We start from the raw sequence: 13,706 nt of genomic DNA on the forward strand, positions 1-13,706 counted from the left end.
GGAATCATGGATGACAGGTGAAATTGTGAGACGAGCTAAGAGGAAAAAGGAAGCATACATAAAGCCTAGGCGACTGAAGACAGACAAAGCTTTGGAAGAATATCGGGAATGTAGGACCAATCTGAAACAAGGAATCAAGAGGGTTAAAAGGGTCATGAAATATCTTTAGCAAACAGGGTTAAGGAAAATCCCAAAGCCTTTTATTCATATATAAGGAGCAAGAGGGTAACTAGAGAAAGGGTTGGCCCACTCAAGGACAAAGGAGGAAAGTTATGCGTGGAGTCAGAGAAAATGGGTGAGATTCTTAACGAGTACTTTGCATCGGCATTCACCGAGGAGAGGGACATGACGGATGTTGAGGTTAGGGATAGATGTTTGATTACTCTAGGTCAAGTCGGCATAAGGAGGGAGGATGTGTTGGGTATTCTAAAGGGCTTTAAGGTGGACAAGTCCCCAGGTCCAGATGGGATCTATCCCCGGTCACTGAAGGAAGTGAGAGAGGAAATAGCTGGTGCCTGAACAGATATCTTTGCAGCATCCTTGAACATGGGTGAGGTACCGGAACTCTGGAGAATTGCTAACGTTGTCCCCTTGTTGAAGAAGGGTAGCAGGGATAATCCAGGGAATTATAGACCTGTGAGCCTGACATCAGTGGTAGGGAAGCTGTTGGAGAAGATACTGAGGGATCAGATCTATTCCCATTTGGAAGAAAATGGGCTTATCAGTGAGAGGCAACATGGTTTTGTGCAGGGAAGGACATGTCTTACCAACTTAATAGAATTCTTTGAGGAAGTGACAAAGTTGATTGATGAGGGAAGGGCTGTAGATGTCATATAAATGGACTTCAGAAAAGCATTTGATAAGGTTCCCCATGGTAGGCTGGTGGAGAAAGTGAAGTCTCATGGGGTCCAGCGTGTACAAGCTAGATGGATAAAGAACTGGCTGGGCAACAGGAGACAGAGAGTAGTAGTGGTAGGGAGTTTCTCAAGGTGGAGAACTGTGACCAGTGGTGTTCCACAGGGATCCGTGCTGGGACCACTGTTGTTTGTGATATACATAAATGATCTGGAGGAAGGTATAGGTGGTCTGGTTAGCAAGTTTGCAGATGACACTAAGATTGGTGGAATAGCAGATAGTGAAGGGGACTGTCAGAGAATTCAGCAGAATATAGATAGATTGGAGAGTTGTGTGGAGAAATGGCAGACGGAGTTCAATCCGGGCAAATGCGAGGTAATGCATTTTGGAAGATCCAATTCAAGAGCGAACTATACGGTAAATGAAAAAAGCCCTGGGGAAAATTGATGTACAGAGAGATCTGGGAGTTCAGGTCCATTGTACCCTGAAGGTGGCTGCGCAGGTCGATAGAGTGGTCAAGAAGGCATACGGCATGCTTTCCTTCATCGGACGGGGTATTGAGTACAAGAGTTGGCAGGTCATGTTACAGTTGTATAAGACTTTGGTTCGACCACATTTGGAATACTGTGTACAGTTCCGGTCGCCACATTACCAGAAGGATGTGGATACTTTGGAGAAGGTGCAGAGGAGGTTCACCAGGATGTTGCCTGGTATGGAGGGCGCCCGCTATGAAGAGAGGTTGAGTAGATCAGGATTATTTTCATTAGAAAGGTGGAGGTTGAGGTGGGACCTCATTGAGATCTATGAAATCATGAGAGGTGTAGACAGGGCGGATAGCAAGAAGCTTTTTCCTAGGGTAGGGGACTCAATTACTGGGGGTCACGATTTCAAGGTGAGAGGGGAAAAGTTTAAGGGAGATAGGCGTGGAAAGTTCTTTACGCAGAGGGTGGTGGGTGCCTGGGACGCATTTCCGGCGGAGGTGGTTGATGCGGGCATGCTAGTGTCATTTAAGATGTATCTAGACAGATACATGAATGGGCAGGGAGCAGAGGGATACAGATCCTTCGAAAATAGGTGGCAGTTTAAGGAAGAGGATCTGGGTCGGCGCAGGCTTGGAGGGCCGAAAGGCCTGTTCCTGTGCTGTAATTTTTCTTTGTTCTTTGTTCAGAATAAAAATAACAAACATCGTTCTGTGACATGGACAAAATAGTGTATTTGCGTGAATCTTCATTCAAAGACGTTTCCCTTGTGCTGTTTGTGCCAGCTAAACAGTACAAGAGGAAGTATCATTAAAACAGGCCCCTTGCCTGAACCCTCTATTATTATAGAATTTACAGTGCAGAAGGAGGCCATTCAGCCCATCACGCCTGCACCTGCCTTTGGAAAGAGCATCCCACTTCAGCCCATGCCTCCACGCTATCCCTGTAACCCCACTTAACCTTTTTGGACATGAAGAGCAATTTATCATGGCCAATCTACCTAACCTGCATGTCTTTGGTCTGTGGGAGGAAACCGGACAATCTGGAGGAAACCCACACAGACACGGGGAGAACATGCAGACTCTGCACAGACTGTGACTCAAGCTGGGAATTGAACCTGGGACCCTGGAGCTGTGAAGCAACTGTGCTATCCACTGTGCTACCGTGCCGCCCTCAATAGTTTAATGGTGCTCAGTGAGGAACATTTTTTTTTTGTTTATAAATTTAAAGTGCTCAATTCCTTTTTTCCAATTAAGGGGCAATTTAGTGTGGCCAATGAACCTACCCTGCACATCTTTGGGTTGTGGGGCTGAGACCCACGCAGACACGGGGAGGATGTCCAAACTCCACACGGATAGTGACCCGGGGCTGGGATAGAACCCGGGTGCTCAGTGCCATGAGGTAGCAGTGCTAATCACTGCACCACTGTGCCACCCCGCAGAGTGAGGAACATTGGGCGAGGAAGAATTAAGATTTAAAATGGCTGCTTGGAATATGATTGGGTGTACTGATTCAAAATGAACAATATTCAAAACATTCAGAGATTTTGCAGAATAAAAATCATTCACTTGTGTTTTGTAACCTCTATTTGTAGCCATTAGTTTGCTGATTGTGAATGTTGCAGATGGAAGAGGGTGAAATGCTGGTGATGTGCTGAACTTTACCACATTTGTGCAGGATCATTGAAGCAAAGTTGAAATGGTGATAATTGAGCGTTGACTATAATTACCCGGATTACAGAAACCATCCCAATTCCTCAGAGAACAGGAGTTTCCTCTTGGTCGGAAGGTGTTGGGTTTGAGAGCTACACAAGACTCCTCACTGCATTACTGAGGGAGTGCTGCATTGTCAGGGACTCATCATTTAGATAAACTCTTCATCAAAGCCCTGCCTGACCTCCAATGGAGCTGTTTTAGAGAATAGCAGGTGAGTTCCAGCAAATGAAGCAAAATGAGGGGCGGGAGTCCCTGTCCCACCAGCCAGCCAATGGGGTTTCCTGGGGAAATTCCCAGGTGTGGGTGCGCTGCCGGCGCAACGGAGAATTCCCGACAGCGAATCCCGAGTGCTTTTTCTGAAGGTTATACAATTCAATCTTCCTGTACTCACTGGGAAACCTCAGATATCTCGTATCTTAAATTTGCAAGTATGATATTAGCAGTCACTGCAGTTGTCAGCAGGAGTCTGTCCTTCCCAGAACACAATGCCTCTGTCGTAAAGGCCCTCATAAATTCCTACAAAGAACGAGCAAATGTTAATAATGATAAACATAATTTATGCAGTCACAGTTCCAGTTGATAGTCTCCCCTCATGGGCATTCTGTCTCTCTTAAAGAACTGTTATTGGACTAATTGAATTCTCTCAGTGTGCCTGTGGCACGTTTGGTGGCGGGTGAGAGGGTTGTCCAAAAGTCAGAAAGCCGCCTGTCTGAAACCATGTTGAAATTCCCCCAATGGCAGGGTAATATTGAGTCAATTTCCCACCAAGATGCTTGTGATAATGGAACATCTATGATTATGGGTGATCTTAATCTGCATATAGATTGGGTGACTCAAATTAGTCACAGTAGAAAAGAGGAGGAATTTCTGGAGTGTGTACGGGATGGTTTTCTGGACCAATATTCTGAGGAACTAACAAGAGAACAGGCCATCTTGGACTTGGGTATTGTGCAATGAGAAATGATGAGTTGGTAATCTGGTTGTGAAAGATCCATTGGGGATAAGTGACCATAATCTGGTAGAATCCTTTATCAAGGTGGATAGTGAGGTAGTTGATTCTGAGTCCAGGTCCTGAACGTCAATAAAGGTAACTATGGTGGTGTGAGGCATGAGCTGGCTATGATGGACTGGGGAACATTACTGAAAGGAAGGACAATGGACAGGCAATGGCAGCATCGAAGGAATGAATAGGTCAACTCCAAATGCTGTTTATTCCTATTTGGCACAAGAGTAGAAAGGGAACTGTAGCCAAACCATGGTTTACAAGGGAAATTACAGATAGTATTAGGTTCAAAAAAGGGGCATATAAATTCTCAAGAAAAAGCAATAGACCTGAGGATTGGGAACAGTTTAAAATTCAGCAAAGGCAGACCAAGGGATTGATTAAAAAGGAGAAAATACAATTTGAAAGTGAACCAGTGGGGATCATAACAATTGGCTGTAAAAGTTTCTGTCGGTATGTAAAGAAAAAAAAATTATAAAAACTAATGTAAACTCCTTACAATCAGAAACAGGGAAATTCATAACAGGAAACAAAGAAATGGCTGAGGAACTAAATTTGTACCTTTTTTCTGTCTTCACAAAGGAAGACATGAATAATGTACCAGAAGTTCTGAGAAACACAAGTTTTAGTGAGGAGCTGAAGGAAATTAGTATTACTAAAGAAATGGTTGTGGCGAAATTAATGAGATTAAACATAGAACATAGAAATGTACCGCACAGAACATGCCCTTCGGCCCACGATGTTGTGCCGAATCTTTGTCCGAGATTAATCATAGATTATCATAGAATTTACAGTGCAGAGGAGGCCATTCAGCCCATCGGAAAGAGCACCCTACCCAAGGTCAACACCTCCACCCTATCCCCATAACCCAGTAACCCCACCCAACACTAAGCACAATTTTGGACACTAAGGGCAATTTATCATGGCCAATCCACCCAACCTGCACATCTTTGGACTGTGGGAGGAAACCGGAGCACCCGGAGGAAACCCACGCACACACGGAGAGGATGTGCAGACTCCGCACAGACAGTGACACAAGCAAGAATCGAACCTGGGACCCTGGAGCTGTGAAGCATTGTGCTATCCACAATGCTACCGTGCTGCCCTTAAGAACAAATTAATCTACACTCCATCATGCTACCATAATCCATGTACCTATCCAATAGCCATTTGATGTTTCCGACTCAACTACTTCCACAGGCAGTGCATTCCATGCCCCACTACTCTCTGGGTAAAGAACCTACCTCTGACGTCTCCCCTATATCTTCCACCATTCACCTTAAATTTATGTCCCCTTGTAATGGTTTGTTCCACCCGGGGAAAAAGTCTCTGACTGTCTACTCTATCTATTCCCCTGATCATCTTATAAACCTCAATCAAGTCGCCCTCATCCTTCTCCGTTCTAATGAGAAAGGTCATAGCACCCTCAACCCTCAAGGAGAACAAATTTCCAGGGTCCGATAATCATCATTCCAGAGTACTTAAGCAAGTGGCCCTAGATATAGTAGATCCATTGGTGGACATTTTCCAAAATTCTTTGGACTCTATAATGGTTCCTACAGATTGGAGGGGAGCTAATATAACCCCGCTATTTTTCAAGGGAGGACGAGAGAAATAGGGATCTATAGACCTGTGAGCCTAATGTTGATTGTAGGAAAGTTGCTGGACTCAATTATCAAGGATTTCACAGCACAGCATTTGGAAAGCAGTGGTATAATCAAAAAAAGTCAACATGAAATTACGAAAGGGAAATCATGCTTGACAGATTTTCTAGAATTCTTTGAAGATGTAACTAGTAGAGTTGACCAGGAAGAATGTGGTTTATTTAGACTTTCAGACGACTTTCAACAAGTTCTCACATAACAATGACCTATGTAAAGTTAATGCACATGGGATTGTGGGTCGTGCCCTGAGATGGATAGAAAGCTGGTTAGCAGACAGGAAGCAAAAAGTTGAAATAAATGGGTCTTCTTTTGATTGGCAGGCAGTGACTAGTGGGGTACAACAGGGATCGGTGCGAGGACCCCAGCTGTTCACATTGTATATTAATGATTTGGACAAGGGAACTAAATGTATTATCTCAAAATTTGCAGATAGCATAGAGTTGTGTAGGAGGGTGAGCTGTGAGGAGGATGCAGAGATGCTTTTGTTGGATTTGGACAGGCTGAGTGAGTGGGCATATGCATGGCAGATACAGTATAATGTGGATAAATGTGAGATTATCCACTTGGGTAGCAAAAATAAGAAGCCAGATTGTTATTTGAATGGGTGGAAATTGAGAGAGGTGGATATTCAGTGAGACCTTGGTGTCCTCGTGCACCGGTTACTGAAAGTAAGCGCACAGGTACAGCAGCCAGTAAGGAAGGCAAATGGTATGTTGCCCTTCATAGCAAGATGTGGAGATGCTGGCGTTGGACTGGGGTGAGCACAGTAAGAAGTCTTACAACACCAGGTTAAAGTCCAACAGGTTTGTTTCAAACACGAGCTTTCGGAGCACAGCTCCGAAAGCTCGTGTTTGAAACAAACCTGTTGGACTTTAACCTGGTGTTGTAAGACTTCTTACTGTTCATAGCAAGACAAATTGAGTATAGGAATAGAGATGTTTTACTGCAATTGTATAGGACATTGGTGAGGCCACACCTGGAGTAGTGTGTGCAGTTCTGGTGTCCTTATCTGAGGAAGGATGTTCTTGCTATGGAGGGAGTGCAGAGAAGGTTTACCAGACTTATTCCTGAGGAGGCAGGGCTGTCATATGAGGAGAGACTAAGTCGGTTAGAATTATATTCATTGGAGTTTAGAAGAGTCAGACGGGATTTCATAGAAACTTATTAAATTCTGACAGGGTTAGACAGGGTAGATTCAGAAAGAATGTTCCTGATGGTTGAGTAATAAAGAACTCGGGGTCATAGTTTGAGGATAAGGTATAAGCTTTTGAGAACTGAGGTGAGGAGAAAAGTCTTCACCCAGACAGTGGTGAATCTGTGGAATTCACTGCCATAGAATACAGTTGAGGACAAAATGTGGAATTTCAAAAAGGAATTTGATATAGCTCTTGAGGCTAAAGGGATCAAGGGATTTAGGGCAGCACGGTAGCATAGTGGTTAGCACAATTGCTTCACAGCTCCAGGCCCCAGGTTCGATTCCCGGCTGGGTCACTATCTGTGCACGTTCTCCCCATGTCTGCGTGGGTTTCCTCCGGGTGCTCCGGTTTCCTCCCACAGTCCAATGATGTGCAGGTTAGATGGATTGCCCATGTTAAATTGCCCTTCGTGTCCAAAATTGCCCTTAGTGTTCGTTGAGTGGGGTTATTGGGTGGTGTGGGCTTGGGTCAGGTGCTCTTTCCAAGAACTGGTGCAGACTCGATGGGCCAAATGGCCTCCCTCTGCACTGTAAATTCTATGATGTGCGGGCAAAGGCGGGATCAGGGTATTGAACTTGATGATCACCCATGACCATAATGAATGGCGGAGCAGGTTCAAAAGGCTGAGTGGCCTCCTCCTGCTTCTATTTTCTACGTATGTTTCTGATTAGAACAGCTGCTCACTGGCAATGCAGTTAGCCTTTCAGTCTTATGTTACACCAATGTGAAATTACATTGGACTAAAACCTGATTAGCAAAGAATGACGTGCACAAGTCTGTCCTCAGCTCACAAGACACTTTAATGTGATTGCAACAACCTTTCTGCCATGATGTTGCACTGCTCCTGATGGGCTGTGTTCTTGAAAATACAGAAAAATGTGTCATTTGAAACATGGAAGTCTGGCAATATCTGGTTTGAGAGGATACAGGGAAAGATCCCACAAAAGTTTCATAGCAGCTTCAAAGAGCAGGGTTGTAAAATGCAGATTCTTGCTCACAAGCAGGTTTAGCAAACACACAGGTTTCATGTGGTAAGCTAAAACAATGGCTCACACCTTCATGGAATGTAACTATCTCAGGAAGCATCTGAAAAAGCATGGATGAGAGTTTCAATTGCATTAAGTGACGAATGTTTAAAACAGGCAAGTCTTTCAAGTCATAACCAAGTTAAATTTTAGCATACAGCTAAAAGCAAAGTTTCACACCTTAATTGAAATAAACTCTCTTAGTAAACAGCTGGAAAGGATCGATGATGCTCAGTCGAATTTGGTGTCAATTCTAAAGTGTAAAATTCTATGAACATCAAGTCAATTAAAAGAAAATTGGAGACGACCTGTCTACGAGAAACATAATTTAAGTCAAAATCAAAGGCAAAGTTATGAGCTGGGGACAATTGGAAAATTAAACGATTTGAAATCACAGAAATAAAAGTAACACCTATTGAAACCAAAGCATTTTGTAATCAGATCTGAGAGGTGACTTTATGCCCAAAATGAATAATTAGTTGTAGTAAAATGTTTACATCAAAGATACTTTTAAACTATCAAAGTGAAACAAGCTCATTTACAATAAAGTCGTTAAAACTTAATAACTCTCAGAAAGAGAATATAAACCCAGGGAGCAGAAGCAGAACAGCAACAGCAACAGCAACAGGAGAGAAGGGGAGGAGAACTCAGAGAGAGAGAGAGAGAGAGAGAGAGAGAGCTCGGTCATGGGAAAGACAAGGCAAGCAGCCGAGTTTAAACAGTTATACATCTAAGGAAGACTAGAATTTAAACAAGAGCAGAGCCAGAGCCAGCTCTCACAGCTCAGTACATGGGAAGGACAGGACACAGCAACCGAGTTCACCAGCGAATACAACGCAAGAAGACCAGATTTTAAGAAGATCGATTGCCAAGGTGGGCCTGAAGGTTTCTACAACCAACCAGCAGCATCCAGAAGCAAGATCTTTTTACCTTTCTGTAAAGAAAGTGTTTGCAGCTTTTAAAAGAAAGAATATAATAATAAAATAACTTAACTTAACCTGAAAAAGTGGTTAGTAGCTTACTTCACTTCCTTAATAACGCAGGACCCAGGACATCGATGCTATTAAGGGGTAAGTAGGTAAAATTCTTCGGTGAAGGTATGGGTTATACCGGGGGATAACTTGAAAAGATAGTTTGACTTGAATAGCACCCACAGAAGCCTGCATCGGAGTCAGGGAGTGAGAATCCCTGTTCACCATTTAGAATATCAACCTTTTTTTGGTAAAGGGGGAATTCTAGGAATAATGGTGAGTTTTAACTTCAGCTCTTCACACTTGGCCAGGTTCATGTCCTTCGGCTCCATGCTGAGCTGGTCCTCATGGTCAGCACCGTGCTCCTGGACCCATGGACCTTCCTGTGTCCCCAAGTCAGATCAGTACTGCGCTTTGGGTGATCAGAACTGCGCTTTGTGCAGTGGCCTGATGAGGACAAGTGGGACAATGTCAAAAGAGGGCTCTGCAAGGAGTGGGGGAAAGGGAAGGACTCACAATGACAGGCAAAGAGGCAAGGAGGTGGATGAAGAAGATGAAAAATGGAAGACAGAGGGAAGACTGAGCGGAGGGAAGCCGGACACTGAAAAGGCCGCACGAAAAGCTCACAAACAAAACGGTCAAAGGGATGTCACATCATTTACTGGAATGGAATGGATGAAAACTCCAGATGTGGTGGAGAGAGGTCAAAGTGGGGCATGGACTTGGCGGGAGGGTGATTGAACTGAGGGACAGACATCCTGAGGCTGTTAACCTTTTCCGTATAGGATTCTGAAATCTTGCACATTCTGGTGAAGACAGTTGAGTTGGAGAGAATGGTACGAGTGTGTTGGACTAGTATTTAAATAAGTATTTCAGATTCCTGGATAATTGGGGCTCGTTCTGGGGTAGGTGGGACCTCTACAAACGGGATGGTCTACACCTGGACCAGAGGGGTACGAATATCCTGGGGGGGAAATTTGTTAATGCTCTTCGGGAGGGTTTAATCTAGTTCAGCAGGGGATTGGGAACCTGAATTGTAGCTTCAGTATACAGGAGGTTGAGAGTAGTGAGGTCATGAGTAAGTTTCAAAGGTGCAGGAGTGTACCGGCAGGAAGGAAGGTGGTTTAAAGTGTGTCTACTTCAATGCCAGGAGCATCCGGAATAAGGTGGATGAACTTGCGGCATGGATTGGTATCTGGGACTTCGATGTTGTGGCCATTTCGGAGACATGGATAGAGCAGGGACAGGAATGGTTGTTGCATGTGCCGGGGTTTAGATATTTCAGTAAGCTCAGGGAAGATGGTAAGAGAGGGGGAGGGGTGGCATTGTTAGTCAAGGACAGTATTACGGTGGCTGAGAGGACATTTGGTGAGGACTCGTCTGCTGAGGTAGTATGGGCTGAGGTTAGAAACAGGAAAGGAGAGGTCACCCTGTTAGGGCTTTTCTACAGGCTTCCGAAAAGTTCTAGAGATTAAGAGGAAAGGTTTGCAAAGATGGTTCTGGATAGGAGCGAAAGTAACAGGGCAGTTGTTATGGGGGACTTTAACTTTCCAAATATTGACTGGAAACACTATAGTTCGAGTACTTTAGATGGGTCTGTTTTTGTCCAATGTGTGCAGGAGGGTTCCTCCAACGGGAGGCGAGGCCGTATTGGATTTGGTACTGGGTAATGAACCAGGACAGGTGTTAGATTTGGAGGTAGGTGAGCACTTTGGTGATAGTGACCACAATTCGATTATGTTTACTTTAGTGATGGAAAGGGATACGTATATACCGCAGGGCAAGAGTTATATCTGGGGGAAAGGCAATTATGATGCGATGAGGCAAGACGTAGGATGCATCGGATGGAGAGGAAAACTGCAGGGGATGGGCACAATGGAAATGTGGAGCATGTTCAAGGAACAGCTACTGTGTGTCCTTGATAAGTATGTACCTGTCAGGCAGGGAGGAAGTGGTCGAGCAAGGGAACCGTGGTTTACTAAAGCAGTTGAAACACTTGTCAAGAGGAAGAAGGAGGCTTATGTAAAGATGAGACGTGAAGGTTCAGTTAGGGCACTCGAGAGTTACAAGTTAGCTAGGAAGGATCTAAAGAGAGATCTAAGAAGAGCCAGGAGGGGACATGAGAAGTCTTTGGCAGGTAGGATCAAGGATAACCCTAAAGCTTTCTATAGATATGTCAGGAATAAAAGAATGACTCGGGTAAGAGTAGGGCCAGTCAAGGACAGTAGTGAGAAGTTGTGCGTGGAGTCCGAGGAGATAGGAGAGGTGCTAAATGAGTATTTTTCGTCAGTATTCACACAGGAAAAAGACAATGTTGTCGAAGAGAATACTGAGATACAGGATATTAGACTAGAAGGGCTTGAGGTTCATAAGGAGGAGGTGTTAGCGATTCTGGAAAGTGTTAAAATAGATAAGTCCGCTGGGCTGGATAGGATTTATCCTAGGATTCTCTGGGAAGCTAGGGAGGAGATTGCTGAGCCTTTGGTTTTGATCTTCAAGTCATCTTTGTCTACAGGAATAGTGCCAGAAGACTGGAGGATAGCAAATGTTGTCCCCTTGTTCAAGAAGGAGAGTAGAGACAACCCCGGTAACTATAAACCAGTGAGCCTTACTTCTGTTGTGGGCAAAGTCTTGGAAAGGTTTATAAGTGATAGGATGAATAATCATCTGGAAAGGAATAATTTGATTAGAGATAGTCAACACGGTTTTGTGAAGGGTAGGTCGTGCCTCAAAAAACTTATTGAGTTCTTTGAGAAGGTGACCAAACAGGTGGATGAGAATAAAGCAGTTGATGTGGTGTATATGGATTTCAGTAAAGCATTTGGTAAGGTTCCCCATGGTAGGCTATTGCAGAAAATACGGAGGCATGGGATTCAGGGTGATTTAGCAGTTTGGATCAGAAATTGGCTAACCGGAAGAAGACAAAGGGTGGTGGTTGATGGGAAATGTTCAGACTGGAGTCCAGTTACTGGTGGTGTACCACAAGGATCTGTTTTGGGGCCACTGCTGTTTGTCATTTTTATAAATGACTTGGAGGAGGGCGTCGAAGCATGGGTGAGTAAATTTGCAGATGACACTAAAGACGGTGGAGTTGTGGACAGTGCAGAAGGATGTTACAAGTTACAGAGGGACATAGATAAGCTGCAGAGCTGGGCTGACAGGTGGCAAATGGAGTTTAATGCAGAAAAGTGGGAGGTGATTCATTTTGGAAGGAATAACAGGAAGACAGAGTACTGGGCTAATGGTAAGATTCTTGGTAGTGTGGATGAGCAGAGAGAGCACGATGTCCATGTACATAGATCCCTGAAAGTTGCCACCCAGGTTGAGAGGGTTGTTAAGGAGGCGTACGGTGTGTTAGCTTTTATTGGTAGAGGAATTGAGTTTCGGAGCAATGAGGTCATGTTGCAGTTGTACAAAACTCTGATGCGGCCGCATTTGGAGTATTGCGTTCAGTTCTGGTCGCCGCATTATAGGAAGGATGTGGAAGCATTGGAAAGGGTGCAGAGGAGATTTACCAGGATGTTGCCTGGTATGGAGGGAAGATCTTATGAGGAAAGGCTGAGGGACTTAAGGCTGTTTTCGTTAGAGAGAAGAAGGTTCAGAGGTGACTGAATTGAGACATACAAGATGGTCAGAGGATTAGATAGGGTAGACAGTGAGAGCCTTTTTCCTCGGATGGTGATGGCTAGCACGAGGGGACATAGCTTTAAATTGAGGGGAGATAGATATAGGACAGATGCCAGAGGTAGGTTCTTAACTCAGAGAGTAGTAAGGGCGTGGAATGCCCTGCTTGCAACAGTAGTGGACTCGCCAACACTAAGAGCATTCAAATGGTCATTGGATAAACATATGGATGATAAGGGAATAGTGTAGATGGGCTTAAGAGGGGTTTCACAGGTCGGTGCAACATCAAGGACCGAAGGGCCTGTACTGCATTGTAATGTTCTATGTAAGGCACTGGAACCTCCAAACCTGTCAGTTGATACCGTGATACTGATGAAACTAAACATGCTTGTTCCTTTTTACTGCTCCTCCAGCAGTCATTTTCATGAACGTGTGGCCTCCACTGATATTGGGGATGCAATATTGGATTTATCTCATATCGAAATGTCTTTACAAGATGTCATATTGAAGATTATAACCTTAGATCTTTCACCTTGACCAAGAGTGTAAAATATTGTTTATATTTGGCGGGATTGCTTTCTCTGCGCGGAAACCTCCAGTCCAGGTTTAAACCGTCGAATCTGTGTCTTCGCAGGAATTCGATTGCAGTATTGATGAAAGCTGTTCGCCTTTCCAGTGTGTTGGAAATGTTTAAATATCTAATGGTGGGAAGATTGAAACAGAAAGCGTTAAAAATTGATTTTTCAGAATCAGGCCATTTTTTCCTGCCAGTATTGTTTCTTTGAACACTTAACATGCTCATTGTACTCACAGCACCGAGGACCAGGGTTCAATCGTGGCCCCAGGTCACTGTCCAAGTGGAGTTTGCACATTCGCCCCGTGTTTGCATGGGTCTCACTCCCACAACCCAAAAGGATGTACAGGATAGGTGACTTGGTCACACTAAGTTTCCCCTCAATTGGAAAAAGACAAAGGGTGAAATTCTCCGACCCCACGCAGGGTCGGAGAATCGGCCGGCGGCGGCGTTATTCCCGCTCCCGCCATGTTTTTAATTTTCCGAGCCGCCATTAAACGGCGTAGTTCATATCCCGCCAGCAGCCTCCGAGAACAGCTGGCGCCGGCGGGATGTCATTTAATTTTTACGTTGATTAATTCTCCGGCCCGGATGGGCCGA

At 44.5% G+C, this 13,706-nt stretch overlaps 1 protein-coding gene across 1 annotated transcript in view; it reads right to left on the minus strand.

Moving 5' to 3' along the window:
• Window positions 1-13,706, minus strand: part of LOC119978192 (chitotriosidase-1-like) — a 58,712-nt gene that overhangs the window by 19,723 nt on the left and 25,283 nt on the right. The window contains exons 4-5 of the mRNA XM_038819621.1: window positions 13,065-13,230; window positions 3,441-3,565 (exon numbers count right to left, since the gene is read on the minus strand). Coding sequence (XP_038675549.1) covers window positions 3,441-3,565; window positions 13,065-13,230 — 291 coding nt within the window. The remainder of the gene's footprint in view (window positions 1-3,440; window positions 3,566-13,064; window positions 13,231-13,706) is intronic.

The sequence above is a fragment of the Scyliorhinus canicula genome, chromosome 15 (assembly GCF_902713615.1).
Source record: "Scyliorhinus canicula chromosome 15, sScyCan1.1, whole genome shotgun sequence".
NCBI classification, from domain to species: Eukaryota; Metazoa; Chordata; class Chondrichthyes; order Carcharhiniformes; family Scyliorhinidae; genus Scyliorhinus; species Scyliorhinus canicula.